This window comes from Penicillium arizonense, assembly GCF_001773325.1.
Source record: "Penicillium arizonense strain CBS 141311 chromosome Unknown PENARI_contig013, whole genome shotgun sequence".
Lineage (NCBI taxonomy): Eukaryota > Fungi > Ascomycota > Eurotiomycetes > Eurotiales > Aspergillaceae > Penicillium > Penicillium arizonense.
In genome coordinates, this window is record NW_019173290.1 from 563,039 (window position 1) to 577,265 (window position 14,227).

At 48.9% G+C, this 14,227-nt stretch overlaps 9 protein-coding genes across 9 annotated transcripts; 5 read left to right on the forward strand and 4 right to left on the reverse strand.

Moving 5' to 3' along the window:
* Window positions 1-2,270: 2,270 nt before the first annotated feature.
* On the forward strand, window positions 2,271-4,060 carry PENARI_c013G06375 (putative methionine permease; the record flags this gene model as incomplete). Its single annotated transcript, XM_022633238.1, has 4 exons — window positions 2,271-2,624; window positions 2,685-3,413; window positions 3,466-3,866; window positions 3,922-4,060. 4 exons carry the CDS (start codon window positions 2,271-2,273, stop codon window positions 4,058-4,060), a joined length of 1,623 nt encoding a protein of 540 aa, XP_022487000.1.
* Window positions 4,061-4,496: 436 nt separating this feature from the next.
* PENARI_c013G02482 (alpha/beta hydrolase) lies at window positions 4,497-5,459 on the forward strand (the record flags this gene model as incomplete). Its single annotated transcript, XM_022633148.1, has 1 exon — window positions 4,497-5,459. The coding sequence occupies one exon, from the start codon at window positions 4,497-4,499 to the stop codon at window positions 5,457-5,459; it is 963 nt and encodes a 320-aa protein (XP_022486855.1).
* Window positions 5,460-5,821: 362 nt separating this feature from the next.
* grpE (mitochondrial nucleotide exchange factor MGE1) lies at window positions 5,822-6,648 on the forward strand (the record flags this gene model as incomplete). The annotated part of the gene is made up of 3 exons (XM_022633379.1): window positions 5,822-6,067; window positions 6,128-6,553; window positions 6,616-6,648. 3 exons carry the CDS (start codon window positions 5,822-5,824, stop codon window positions 6,646-6,648), a joined length of 705 nt encoding a protein of 234 aa, XP_022487005.1.
* A 513-nt stretch (window positions 6,649-7,161) lies between these two features.
* PENARI_c013G05999 (phenylalanine--tRNA ligase) lies at window positions 7,162-8,706 on the reverse strand (the record flags this gene model as incomplete). Its single annotated transcript, XM_022633229.1, has 1 exon — window positions 7,162-8,706. The coding sequence occupies one exon, from the start codon at window positions 8,704-8,706 to the stop codon at window positions 7,162-7,164; it is 1,545 nt and encodes a 514-aa protein (XP_022486876.1).
* A 560-nt stretch (window positions 8,707-9,266) lies between these two features.
* Window positions 9,267-9,441, reverse strand: PENARI_c013G11629 (uncharacterized protein; the record flags this gene model as incomplete). The annotated part of the gene is made up of 2 exons (XM_022633369.1): window positions 9,267-9,271; window positions 9,342-9,441. 2 exons carry the CDS (start codon window positions 9,439-9,441, stop codon window positions 9,267-9,269), a joined length of 105 nt encoding a protein of 34 aa, XP_022486774.1.
* A 305-nt stretch (window positions 9,442-9,746) lies between these two features.
* On the forward strand, window positions 9,747-10,941 carry PENARI_c013G01075 (uncharacterized protein; the record flags this gene model as incomplete). The annotated part of the gene is made up of 4 exons (XM_022633114.1): window positions 9,747-9,894; window positions 9,947-9,978; window positions 10,047-10,145; window positions 10,249-10,941. 4 exons carry the CDS (start codon window positions 9,747-9,749, stop codon window positions 10,939-10,941), a joined length of 972 nt encoding a protein of 323 aa, XP_022486928.1.
* A 651-nt stretch (window positions 10,942-11,592) lies between these two features.
* On the reverse strand, window positions 11,593-12,232 carry PENARI_c013G03043 (cytochrome c oxidase subunit VIb; the record flags this gene model as incomplete). The annotated part of the gene is made up of 5 exons (XM_022633159.1): window positions 11,593-11,627; window positions 11,682-11,745; window positions 11,803-11,884; window positions 11,944-11,974; window positions 12,166-12,232. The coding sequence occupies 5 exons, from the start codon at window positions 12,230-12,232 to the stop codon at window positions 11,593-11,595; spliced, it is 279 nt and encodes a 92-aa protein (XP_022486964.1).
* Window positions 12,233-12,503: 271 nt separating this feature from the next.
* On the forward strand, window positions 12,504-13,111 carry PENARI_c013G08671 (uncharacterized protein; the record flags this gene model as incomplete). Its single annotated transcript, XM_022633295.1, has 5 exons — window positions 12,504-12,563; window positions 12,633-12,648; window positions 12,748-12,810; window positions 12,878-12,890; window positions 13,012-13,111. The coding sequence occupies 5 exons, from the start codon at window positions 12,504-12,506 to the stop codon at window positions 13,109-13,111; spliced, it is 252 nt and encodes an 83-aa protein (XP_022486985.1).
* A 284-nt stretch (window positions 13,112-13,395) lies between these two features.
* Window positions 13,396-13,910, reverse strand: PENARI_c013G08320 (RNA-binding protein; the record flags this gene model as incomplete). The annotated part of the gene is made up of 2 exons (XM_022633284.1): window positions 13,396-13,533; window positions 13,590-13,910. The coding sequence occupies 2 exons, from the start codon at window positions 13,908-13,910 to the stop codon at window positions 13,396-13,398; spliced, it is 459 nt and encodes a 152-aa protein (XP_022486937.1).
* Between the last annotated feature and the right edge of the window lie 317 nt (window positions 13,911-14,227).

Consider the following 14,227-nt stretch of genomic DNA (forward strand, 5'->3'; position numbering starts at 1 on the left):
TGAACGAAACCGTGTGGTAGCATTATATAAGCTATGCAAGTTTGGATTCCCAGCCATCATAGTTCATTGCCAGATCCCGTAATATGCAGATACAGTGAAATCATCCTTAGCAGAACGGGGTGCTTGACTGGCTACGTCTAGGTACTAGTAGTAATGTATAGCCAGAAAGGCCTTTCCCGTCAGCTCGCAAATCAACGGTACAGTCTTCGCCGCTTTGTGTATTCAATATTTCAACGAAATTGTGATCGTGGCTAGGGTCGGTGAGCATCTGTAGTACTTAGATGCCCTTGTCATCGAGACCGAATCATCAATCTTCTTCATTATCAGCCTTCGACATTATTTTATTTTCTTCCTAGCAGGCCTTATTTAATTAGGCACTACCACTCCGTGGCACGACGTTGGGAGTCTGATGGTGATCCAAATTTCCTATATACGCATGTCATATTCTGCGATGGCGAAGACTTCTTTTCGATCATGTTGCCCGGACGTTTCGTCAAGCCCAAAGGACTTCCCTATTATCGACCGATCCAGTTTCCAGAAGATTCCAAAATACCACATCTGTCTTTTATCTTCGAGGATCATTTCGTAATATGTCATAGCCCTGGGAGCATTCGGCGACGGCATTTTGGACGAGCGCCCGGTTGATATCGAAAGCCCACTCTAGCAAGTCGAGGCTGGCATTAATCATCTTCATACTCTCAATTTTGTTCACAATAATATTTACCCTGACAACATCATGTTCAAAGCACTAGACGATAAGGCGGTGGTATTGATCGCCTTCGATTCTTGCGGTATCCAAGGAAATCCACTCTCAGGAAACAGGGACAAATGCCCGATGGAGTCTGTACTGCAGAAGTTGAGAACTATGCTCTTGGCTTGAGGATGCTGCGCGAAAATTTGGGCCAATAATGAAAGACGGAGGCTTTTGAGTGCTGACAGGGGCAATAATTAAGGCAACCGGTGCAAAAAGAGAGAAGGAGAGACAGAGTAGGAGTGCCAAGAAGGGCCAATGTCCAGAGTTGAAAGATTGCGAGACCAAATAGACCTGACTGTCTCCTTACTATCAAATATCTTGGGGGGCATTTGTTTAACTTGAAGGTAACTTGGGCAACTTGGAAGTACTGCTTCACTGCCAGCTCTTTAGCTTCCGTCAACTGGTTTTAATCTATTAACGGCACATTCAATTCTCAAGACTAAGTTGCGAGATGGCTTTTAGCCCTCGGGGATCCTAATAAGTCGAGCTTTTTGGTTTTATTTTACTGGTAACAGATCGCTTTTAGTCCCGGAAGTCGTATGAAATTGAGCCTTTTGGTTTTGTTTTACTGAAAACCACCGAATCGATGGTGTCGAGCTCAGCATCACCTTTGATCCGTTTTTCATGTAATCCTTCTCCTATCCTCAGCAAAGGTGCAGATAGGGGTGGGATGGTTCTTACACTTTAAAGTATTTAATGGCTTGGAGGTTAAATTTCGACCGTATTCTCGGATTGCGTTGCGCTCATCTACCAACGGGTATGAAAATTGCAATTACTTTGCAAAAATTTCAGAGGTGATGCAGGACTCAGGTTGGGACTTTATCATTACAGGGAGAAGTGGCACAGTCTAATATAGAATCTGTCCGGTGGTCATTATTACTGGAGGGTTTCGGTGGTAACATATTTAGCTAGTTAACCGGTTGATTAATGTACCAGAAGGCATAAAAACGTTTGCTCAGGATTGGACAGTCGACATCGCAGTTCGGTGGCATACATGGATGGAAGTACTACTTATTCTGGATCTATAGCCAACTCTGATTTGTAGTGAAATCTCGAGTCCCATTTCCTATAAATCCATTTGGTATGCTATATCTAAGCTCAGTGTCATCTTTAGACCGACACTTACTGGAATTTGGGTCATATTGAGAAGGATCATCTGGACTATTTGGGGTTGTCGTACTTTTACAGCTGTTACATGTGATGCAGAAATGAATTAACAACATATAAGAAATCAAGAAACTCCAGATGGGTAAAATGATAAGCAATCTAAATCTCAACCTTACATTTCAAGTGATCAATCAACATAAGTACCATTCTTGAATCAGCCGAACGCAGGGATGGAATACACAACATCCGGCCTGAATGACGTGCCAGCCAATATGATGATTTCCAAGCAACTTCCGAAAAAGCACCTTATCTCCTGTGGATAACACTGGCTGTCTTGATACTCGTTGATTTTGCTTGGAAATATTTAAATCGGACGTGGGATTCTTGTTTCCTACATCAAACCCTCACCATGGGTATCCAGGAAACACAGCCTCTTCTGGGCGCATCAAGCCACTCCGATGCCATTTCACAAAGTACAACTCAACCACAAGATAATACACATGATGAGCTCCCCGCGCCATATCCCGATACACTACCAGGAGCGACCTATAGAAAAAGCCTCAACTGGTCAAGCGCATACATATTAGTCGTTTCCCGTGTTATCGGCAGCGGTATTTTCGCTACTCCAGGCTCCATTGTTAAATCCGCCGGAAGTATTGGATTGACTCTCTTAGTATGGCTGGTCGGAACGATATTGTCAGCTTGTGGTATGGCAGTGTCGATGGAGTACGGTTGCATGCTACCTCGGTCAGGAGGGGAAAAGGTAAAAATACCGCTGTAACACACAAGAGATGCATCGGCTAAACTGGAGTGTTGTATATAGGTGTACCTTGAGTATACCTATCCCCGACCGCGGTTTCTTGCCTCGAGCCTCATCGCAGTCCAGGCGGTGCTTCTGGGATTCACGGCCAGCAACTGCATCATTTTCTCGAAGTATATCTTCTTTGCACTTGGTACTGAGCCGACTGAGTCTCAACATAAGGCACTTGCTGTTGGTCTTTTGACGGTCATTACTATCATTCATGGCTGCTTTTTGAAAACGGGGATCTATATCCAGAATATCCTCGGATGGGTGAAGATATTCCTCATTGGTGCAATGTCTTTGACGGGAATCTGGGTAGTATTTCTCCAGTTATATGGAAATACTGATGACTTCTCCCCAGGAGCAAAGTCTGGCAGTTCATTTTCTTGGGATTTAATGTGGGAAGGATCAAATTGGAGCTGGAGCGTGCTTTCGACGGCGTTGTTTAAGGTCTACTACTCCTATGCCGGTCTAAACAACGTGAACAATGTTCTCAATGAGGTACATGACCCTGTTGGTATAGTGAAGACTGTTTGTCCCACTGCCCTGCTGACAGCTGGGGCATTGTATACCCTGGCAAACCTTTCGTACTTTCTCGTTATTCCTTTGGAAGAGATCAAAAACAGCGGAGAATTGGTGGGCGCGTTGCTGTTTCAACGATTATTTGGTGATCATATTGGAAAGGTTTTCTTCCCGCTGGCCATCGCAATTTCCGCAGCTGGAAATGTGATGGTTGTGACCTTTGCCTTAGTATGTTTGTTCCCTCTGGGCCACAAGGTTCAGACTAACGTATACACTATAGGCGCGCGTCAACCAGGAAATAGCACGACAAGGGTTCCTTCCATGGCAGAATGCTCTCTCGTCAACGCGGCCGTTTGGTACTCCACTCGGTGGACTGATTGTGCACTATATCCCCTCTGCTCTGGTCATCTCTCTCCCGCCACAAGGCGACGTCTACAACTTTATCCTAGATTTGGAGGGATACCCAGGACAGATCTTTGCATTGTCAGTTACAGTCGGTCTACTTATAGTTCGCTATCGGGAGCCAGATCTTGTGCGGCCCTTTAAGGCTTGGTTGCCGGCTGTCTGGCTACGAGTCGCGGTATGCCTGACTCTGTTGATAACCCCATGGATCCCGCCGCCCAACTGGCAAGGGGACGTCGATTTCTTCTATGCGACCTATGCAATTGTTGGTATTGGAATGTGAGTTTGAAGACATTTTCATAGTTATACATTGGAATATTACTAACAAATGCAGTCTCCTCTTCGGGGTTCTCTATTGGTACATCTGGACGGTGTTGCTGCCTCGCTGGGGAGATTATCATCTCGAGGAAGAGAAGGAAATACTTGCCGATGGAACCAGCATTATTAAATTGGTTCGTGTATACGGTGGTTAGGAATGTGTGTTGTCTCTTTGTTCCTTTGTGATTTCAAGAGGTAATATGTAATCGGCTAGAGGGGCAGGCAATAGTTACCAGGGGGATCTCTGAGGCTTGCCTAATTTGCAATTCTTTCGAATATCATTTTCGTCTTTCTTGTCTCACAACTGCCTACTGAATTAATCAAATACAGAAGTGAGTCATACGGACAAATCCATAATGAAACTCACCGACCCGTCTGCGGCATCAATCAAGCCGATCCCGAGGCCCCTTTGGGTGTCAGCGGAGACTTTCGATCCCTGTTCGGCCCCAAAAGTTATCTAAGCGCTCGCCCCGCCAAGCACGGGGGCCGAGTCTGATCTGTTATAAAGATGCTCGTTCTTGGATCTTCAAATGTTCTATCTTTTATTGTGCACCAAAATCAATTTAGCCTACTCCAATATATACCCACATAATGCCTCTCCAATTCGACCCAGTCTTCCAAAAGGCTGTAGCGCCCTTGTTGGCAGCTAAAGCCAATGGCCCCCAGCCTGATAGAAGCAACCCACTGTCCATTCGAGCTAGCGTGGAACCTGTTTTTGTGAAGTTGATGACGCTACTCCCTGAATCTGCCGATGTCAACTATGAAGAACATCAAATTACAACATATGACCGGAAATCCATTGCTGTATACCGGCACTGGAGAAAAGACCTCGACACAACGACACCACAGCCGGCAATTCTACAATTCCACGGCGGCGGATTGATCATGGGCCGTGCACATGTTTTCAAGAAAGCCCAGGATTTACTTGCCCAAAAGTCCGGCGTGCAGGTATTCTCTGTCGAGTACAGATTGGCACCTGAGCATCCTTACCCGACACCCGCAGAAGACGGCTATTCTGCATTGGTCTGGTTGCAGAAGCACGCAGCTCAGTTTTCAATTGATCCCAAGCGCATCATCACAATTGGAGAGAGCGCAGGGGGAAACTTGGTAGCCAGCATCAGCCTGATGGCTCGGGATCGCGGTCATTCGCCTCCCGTCGCAAAGCAGATGCTGATTTATCCCATGTTGGATGACCGCAACATTGCTCCCATTCCGGCAATGGATGGTCTCCTTACGTGGTTACCTGAAGCAAACATCACCGCTTGGTCTGCTTACCTGGGTGATGATTATGGAACCGATCGCGTGTCACAGTATGCTGCTCCGGCTCGTGCGGCTAGTGTCAAGGGTCTTCCGAGTACATACCTGGAGGTTGGCACTTTGGACATGTTCCTTGAGGAGAATTTGAAGTATATTTCGCGGATCGCAAAGGAGAATATTGAGACGGAGCTTCATGTTTATCCGGCTCTTCCTCATGGATATGATGTGTTTGCGCCTGTCAGTGAGGCAGCGGAGAGGTCTATGGCGGACAGATTGCGGGCTATATTGAGCGTATGACGGGTGCTCATTTTCGGGAATAATAGATATGTTTTGTCTTCTCATGGGGTCTCGAGTTTGGCCATAGATGTATATCACCAGAAATGATTTATATAGTTCAGGACCGAGAAATTGAATTGCATGAATGTGAATAAGTTTTTTCTGGTAAGCAGCTGTCCCTTTCATTATAAACAAAATGTGCATGCCTTTTCAAAGAGCTAACATGTCGAGGTTCTGTAGATCTGATAGAAAGTAGAAGGAGGTCCACTCGGCCCTGCGTTTTTCCTTAAAGCGGTCAGGTGATTCTCGATGAATTTTGTCCGAGAACCATCCCGAGTCTCTGAATCTCCCAAGCTTCTCAATTCCACATCTCACTATTCATAATGTTCCAACGATCCATCTTCAGACAGGCTCAGGCCGCCCGCTCCGTCATCTCCTCTTCTTCCCCCGCATCGCAGGCGCTGCGGCGGCAAACACAGCTGCGTGTGCCGGTTATTCGGGCATTCGCGCCCCAGACCACCCGCTGCTACTCCACAGAGAAGGAGGCAACGGAAGCTCAGAATGGAGAGGCGGAGAATCCCCTCCAGAAGGAGCTTGATGAGAAGAACAAGGAAGTGATCGAGTTGAAGGTTTGTCATTCGTCTAAGCTCCACGCCTTCCATCCACAATGCTAAATAATTCCTCTGTAGGACAAGTACCTTCGCTCCGTCGCCGACTTCCGCAACCTCCAGGAGCGCACCAAGCGTGACATGGATGGCGCCCGTAACTTCGCCATTCAGCGTTTCGCCAAGGACCTCCTTGACAGCATTGACAACTTTGACCGCGCGCTGCTGGCCGTGCCCGAGGATAAGCTCTCTGCTGAGAAGACCGAAGAGAACAAGGACTTCCTTGAGCTCGTCTCCGGTCTTAAGATGACCCAACACATCCTCCTGACCACCCTGCAGAAGCACGGTCTCGAGCGCTTCGACCCCGGCGAGAAGGTCGATGGCAAGGCCCAGAAGTTCGACCCTAACCTGCACGAGGCTACCTTCATGGCCAAGTCCGAGGGTCTCGAGGATGGAGATGTCATGTTCGTCCAGAGCAAGGGCTTCACCCTTAACGGCCGCGTTCTGCGGGTGAGTACCACTGCTATTTCAGTATTGATGCCCATTATGACTGACGTTCTTCTCTCTGTTAGGCTGCTAAGGTTGGTGTCGTCAAGAACGACTAAATCTCTTCCGACAATACCTTATAATTCTTCACTTCTTTCCGCCTTTTCCTCACTCCTTTCTTCTCTGTACCATATACCATACATCATGATCACGATAGGGTTTTGTACTCGGATACGGCTGGATTTTGGACCCGGGAGAAACCTTTCCTTCCTTTCTGCTTGTCTCTTGAATTCGGTTGTATGATACACCTTTGTTGCATGTGCCTGGAGGCGTCTGGATTGTCTCGTGTGGGTGTTGTGTTTCACTTGTTTCGTGCAATCTGGGTCGCTATCCTCTGCTACCTCTCTCCTCCTCATCTGTACAATATACACCTTCTGGGGCGCTGTCATAGCCTCTGATGTTTTCATGTCTCTTTCTATGGACTGCTTTATAATGTAGTGCTTCAATTAGGTAGATGCTTGGGTCAGTATACTAGACTCGCGCGAGTATCCAAAAGGCTTTGATTTAATGAATGCTATAATTTACAAATTCACATCTAATAGTAACAGTATAGTACAAGATCTAAGCCGAAATCACCTCAACTCAACACCAAGATCACCGACCAACTTCTCCCGAACCTTCAGATCGATCTCATTAGCCTCCTCGTTCGTCAACGTCCTCTCCAAACTGCGGTAATTAATCCGATAACACATGCTCTTCCGCGCAGTCTTCGGATGCGTAAACTCATCAATGAGAGTAACATCCTCAACAAGATCCCCACCAACCAACCGAACAATCTCCATAACATCATTCTCATGGAAAGGCACCGCACCCCCAGCAGCACTACCGCCACCAGTCACAGCAGCTCCAGGCAACCAGAAAGCAACATCCTTATAGCAAGCCGGGTGCTTAGAGAAAGGCTCAAAGCGCGCAATATGCCCAGCCCGGAACTGGGACAGGAACCGCTCATCGCGCGACCAGAACAACCGGATATCAGGGATGTTGAAGAGCAACATGGCAATACGCTCAAGACCAAGTCCAAAAGCCCAGCCAATGCGGTCCGGCACGTCCGAATTGATCAGTAAATCCTGCTTGATCACTCCACAGCCCAGGATCTCCAGCCAGTCCCCTTGCCAGAAGACCTCCAGCTCCCACGACGGGCTCGTGAAGGGAAAGTAAGCCTCCACCCAGCGCACCTTCAACGGCTCAGCCTCGACATCGCCGCCGCTACTAGCCGCCGCGGCTTTACTTGCTTCCGTGAAAATCTTAATAACCATCCTCTCAAGCGAGCGCTTCAAATGCGCAGCCACTGCCTCGACTTCCTCGGCGCTATGATGCTCACTCTGCAAGGGATTGCGCTGATCATGGATAGTCGGGTTAGGATCCTCGACGACAACATCATGCTTAGGGATCTTCTCCACATCAGCCATGATCTTAGCGGCTGTTTCCTTGGACGCTGCTAGCGGGTCCGTGGCTGGCCGCTTCCACAGCATTGCACCTTCCATCTGGTGGAAGACAGGGTAGTGGCTGCGGTCGATTGCGTCGCGGCGGTAGACATCCGCGATGACAGTGTAACCAACTTCGTCTGGGCGGGTCTTTTCATTGCGGGCGATTTGCTGGAAGTAAGCTTGCTGGTGGGCGCTTGTGTGTGTGCGCAGGACGGTCTTGTCGTTGACGTAGTAGGTATCAGTGCGGCTGCGGCCTGGGTGGTCTGCCGGGAAGCCGAGGACGTCGAAGTTATGTTTTGTTGAGACGACTGGGTTCTTCTCTGAGTAATTGCCGTAGCTTGGGGTCGGGAATTGGCTTTCGATTAGCTTGCGCGTTATGGCGAGTGGGTGGTTCTCGTCTAGGTAAAGGCGTCGTCCGACGTGGGAGAGGATTGTGTCTGGGGTGTTGGTCCATTGGTCGGTTGGGTAGGTGTCGCCCTCGATATTGAGGGTTGAGGGTTGCTTTGGTGTTTGCGAGGCTGTGCTCTTTGGTTCGTTTGTTTGGCGGGCTGTGGTTGAGCTCCAATTGCGGGTGAGGGTGATCGACTTCAGTGGGAGGGATCGCGGAATGGCGGTTCGGGGCCGGGTTGAGGCAATTGCCCAGCGGCCACTGCTGGCGCGCAAGGCTCGGCCTGTTGCGAACAACCGCATTTTTGGTGGTGAGTCTGGGGGTTGGTCGAGCTTGAAATTGTCTGCGGTTAACGTCTATCAAAACATCTTCGGGCCGGGGAAATTAGTCCCCGAAGTACATTATCATATCTGATGGAGATCAATCCGCAGTTCAGACAGGAAACTCGGTGTGCATTTTGAGAATGGTTTTAGCATGGAATGGATGCAATACTTCACAACTTTGTCTCTATCTTAGTCTGGTTATTGGAAATGCTTTCTTTCACTGTTTTCACTGTTGCTTCTGGTGTTGGCCCTACACATGCTATATATTTTGTGAAACTGTCCACTTACTGTCTGCTATTTTACTAAAAATTCAATACAATGTGTCGCATATCTTTGTCCCCTTGGTTAGAACTATATACATTGCACTAGTAATTTCTTTTTGCTCAGTCTCTCGAACCACAGCCAAGGTATATATTTGCGCGCAGCAACTAACGTCAACTTATACTATCAAGAAATATATCTAAGCCCAATTTCAGTTAAATTTCATTAGACCGTGTCTACTGTGGGCATCAATACACGCTATACCCTGATCGTCTCACCTAAACTTAGGTTTTGTGGATATCTCATCACCCCTCTACACCCCTCCAAGGCTCGTCCCTCGGTTATCCAAACACCCGCAATAAATCCGAAGATCTCCATAGCCGAATAAAGTCCGCAGAGATCAAACGCGGAGACATCAATGGCGATACTCGCGATCACAGCCTCGGTGCCCATTTCAACCACCGAGAAATAGCCGTCTATAGCATTCAGGGACTCGGGGTTGCATGTCCCTTACAGAGCGTTTGTTCCATCGGCGCAAAGGAAACGCATAACCGATGCCGTGATTGGCCAGATTATGCAGCCGCCATGAGTCAGATAGATGTGATTGGCCCAGACTGACGGGCCGAGTGGGTCTCGGAGGTCTGATTTGACTCCGTTGGTTTTTGACGAAATTACGTCAAAGTCCGAAAAAAAAGAGCCTTACTTCAGCTCTCCCCTCCTTTTGTTTTTTCTTCTTGTTCATAGGGATCTAAGTCACCATGTCAGACGGCAAGATGTTGGAGGCTCCTGCCCACCGGGTCGCGCCCGTTCAGACGCCCTCAAAACCGAAGCAGATGCATTATCCGTTTTGGTTTGGAGGTTCCGCGTCATGCTTTGCTGCAGGCGTGACGCATCCGCTGGATTTGGGTATGTTGGTTCCTAGCTGATAGCGTTATTCATACTGACATGGTGTTTCTAGTCAAGGTATGTGGCGGCTTTCCGTCCGAGACGGTTCGGTCCTTTTGTGGCCACCCGTGGTTTCGAGCCCAGACGCTGATAGATCGCTTGTCGCATAATAGGTCCGGTTACAGACGCGCGCGCCTGATGCGCCGAGAACAATGATTGGCACATTTGGACATATTGTGAAGAATACTGGTTTCACCGGGTTATATAGTGGTGTATGTGCAAAGCTCAAGACCCCGTGCATGGCAGAGATGCCAGGGCACCACTAATGAAGGGAAAAGTTGGCTAACAGGGGACGAATTGGATCTGGAATTATAGCTCTCGGCCGCGCTCCTCCGACAAATAACGTATTCCACAACTCGATTTGGTATATACGAAGAACTGAAGTCGCGCTTCGCCACGCCCTCAGAAGCGGGCGCTGCACCGAGCATGCTGACCTTGGTTGGCATGGCCTGCGCATCCGGCTTCATCGGTGGTATTGCCGGTAACCCAGCCGATGTGATGAACGTCCGCATGCAATCCGACGCAGCCCTCCCTCCAGCCCAGCGTCGCAACTACCGCCACGCATTCCACGGCCTCGTGCAGATGACCAAGACAGAGGGATTCGGTTCTCTCTTCCGTGGAGTGTGGCCCAACTCCACCCGTGCGATTCTCATGACTGCCTCGCAACTTGCCTCTTACGATACCTTCAAGCGCATGTGTATCGAGAAGGCCGGCATGGCCGATAACCTGGGCACACACTTCACAGCATCGTTCATGGCTGGGTTCGTGGCTACTACCGTCTGCAGTCCTGTGGATGTGATTAAGACTCGCATTATGAGCGCTTCTCCTGCTGAGAGCCGCGGCCATACCATTGCGGGTCTTCTGCGTGATATCTGTCGCAAGGAAGGCCTTGCATGGACTTTCCGTGGTTGGGTGCCTAGCTTTATTCGCCTGGGTCCTCACACCATTGCTACCTTCCTCTTCCTTGAGGAGCACAAGAAGCTTTACCGTAAGATGAAGGCTCTATAAAGGTAGAGATGCAAAGCTGCCATCTCTCTTCGGGCTACCTTTTTCATCATTCGCCATCTCAAAACCTCATTTACGCCTCTGCCCGATCATTTCTCGGTATATACGACTTTTGCCATCTTTTGTTATTTTATGTTTGGGTGGTGCAATTTTGGGATTTACGAGCAACTCTTTGGCTTGTATATAGCTAGCATTCTTTGGGGGTCTCTTTCATTAGAGACTTGAGTGATGGTCACGGTGAGTCAAACAACACCTGCCTTGAACATGGCCTACCCTGTACAGGATGTGGTGGATACGTCTTGCTGGGAGACTGGGATCATATAGAATTAGATACACACTGAATCGCACTTAAAGCATTTCCGCAAGGACAACTGTTTCCTGGGTGGTCTTAATTTGCGATTGTAAGCCATGGCCGGCAAAACAATATCTACAACGACAGAGAAATTACCCTAACTTAGTACGACTAGCACCAGCTAACAATAAGTGTCTTTGCGATACGGCGAGTCTATAGACATCCTTTCTTGCCTTGATGGACAAAATGGCCTAGGAAGATAGGGAACTGTATCCCGCGTGACCCAGTAGAGTACATTGGAACTTGACGATACATAAAATTGACACAGCTCATTTAACCAACCCAAAATGCTCGTTGGCTATCTATTTGTCGAGGTGAGCAGGGAAGTTGCCAGCCTCTGTAATGAATCGTTAGCATGAATGAAAGCAAAATCAGGCGATTCAATACGTACCACGCTGAGCGTCCCAACGGTCGGTCCAGGCCTTGGGGCACAGAGAGCGGAAGGAGTGGTAGAACTGCAGAAAGACAGATTAGATATCACTGTGTTTCCATTTGAATATTGCCTGACATACCTGCTTGCAGGGGCGGAAATCCTCGCCCTTGGCAGCGGTGCACTTGTAGTAGTCGACATAGTTCTGCCAGCAGTGCTTGGTCCTAACAACGGAACGAACGTTAGTAATCATATATTATCGAACAGGGACGAAATCACGTACTGGTTCTGCTGGGGGAAACGGGCGTCGTAGCCTGCGATTCAATCAAAAATTGTCAATTTCACCATCCACCAGCCGATCGGGGGGTAACAGTCCAAACGCATCCTCGAAGCGAAGCAAGCGGACAGGATTCGGATATATACGCACCAGCTGCAATTCAATTAGCCATTGACTCTTATTTTGGGCGTCTGGTCCCGGTTTCGTGGGAGAGGGGAGAGAACGTACCAGTCACGAACTTGAAGGGCTTGGTCTCAAGAACCTCATCGGGGTCGGCTTCCGGAATGGCACCCATATTTGCGATGTGTAGCTCCAGAAGAAACAACACACAAGAAAAAGAATTGGAGTGGTATGATCAGGAGGAGGGGAGAAAGTGAGCCGGGAAGAGCGACGTTGGGTGATTGAAGCTGTGAAGTGCCGGGTATGACCGCGGGCGGTCAAGCGAGAGCCACTGAGCGTTCTCGCTTTTACACCCGAGCCAGTCACGTTTCTGGAAAGCTGCCCGTCCAACCTCCTCATCCCACTACTTCTCTTGCTTGCACTTCGTCTAGCAACTCACTCTCGCCATGTATCCTACTCGCATGCTGCGAATGCAGCCCACACGGGCCTTTGCCTTTGCTTCCCCGGTATGTTCCTTTCTCCCTCGGCTGAGGCGTGATCATATGATCGGTTCGGTTACTAACTCCTGGCTACAGAAGGAGCCTCATAGCGGTATGAATCTCCTGGATCACTAGATCTGGTGATAAACGGAGCCATATAAATTGGCTTCGCGACCATTTCATGGCAATTGAACTAACCCTGTGTTTACAGCGCACACCATCTCCCAGCGTCTGCGCCAGCTCAAGAGAATCCCCCCAGAATTGCTCCCCATCGGTATGTCATACTACTTTTGCTACAAGTCGGGGACAAATAATCAATCTAACATTCTTTTGACATTTAGGATTCGTCCTCGCGTATGTCTAAACTTATCTTATACAATTTCCCGCTCAATCCCGGAGCCCATACCCGAATTTTCTCCTATCTGCTCTGCCGGACAACTCAGCTTGTGTGCGATGCTAACTGCCATGATTCTAGTGTTGCCGTCGGCGCTGCCATCTACTCTTGCGGCAAGAAGCTGATGACCGATAAGACCCTGCGTCTCTACCGCAACAGCCCCGAGAGCCGTGAGCACTAAATGTACCATCATGTTTCTTTGAGCTCCTCAATGCGATTCGCAGCTTTTTGGAATTCCTGCCGCTTGTATTGTTGATTAGGAGAATGTGAAGCCGCTGAGCATAATTTGAGCAAAGCAGCGGAGACAAAAAGGAACGGGCTCGGGTTCGGGAGCCCGTGTACATATTCCGACTTCGCGAGCCTGGTTCCTGATGATGTACTTGTGACAAATAGTACTGTCGTGTTTTGGATTTATGCTTTTTTGTTTGTCATTTTCGTCGTAGCTATCGTAAGGTGTAGCATGCTTCACTCGGGCTTTGGCCCGGCAACATCTAGCTGTTCTAAGCCCTGCATCGGGTCTTGCGGACGACCGCTGGCAGCTTGCGCCTCTTCGGCAGCTTCCCGGTCCTCTTCGCTGACTGCATGCTTGGCCAAATAGCCCTCCTGTAGGCAATGGGGTTAGTTCCGAATGCGACCAGATAAAATCGAGTCCTACGCACCTGTTCCCAAATTGCGGTCTTGCTGCCTAATCCCTCGTTGGCATCCTTCTGCGGCTTTGCTTGAGCAACCTTGATAGTGCGTCCGTAAATCTCGCTGCCGTCCATGTTGTCGATTGCCTCTTTGGCGTCTTGTGGTAGATCAAACTCAACATATCCATATCCACGGTGAACGTCGGTGGAGTTCGGCTGATCCGGCTTAGGCAGCGAAATATCGACAACTTCGCCAAAAGGAACGAATGCTTCTGCAAGAGTGTGCGCAGTTACGGACTGGTCAAGTCCTCCGACGTAGACGGTGCTCTTCAACCGAGTGGTTTCGCTCATGGTGTTCAGTTCCGCTCAGGTTCAACTTGTGGGAATCTCAGATATAGGGGGCGATGCGACGAAATTCGAGGTTGCTGGAAATGAAAAGAGCGTAGCGCGTGCAATTAAAGCAGGATCTTATGTTCAAGACCCCTTCACCCAGAGCGGAACAGATATCACGTGCAGCCCAAGCCTCGGGGGTGTTTTGGCGAGTCCCATAGTAGTTTAGCGCGAGTTCCCCGGTCCCTCCAAGTCCAGGAGGCCACTTGGTTTACTACTATACTTGGGACCTCTAGAACATCACCCCGTTGTCAATTATTCATAGGGGGTGATTCTTG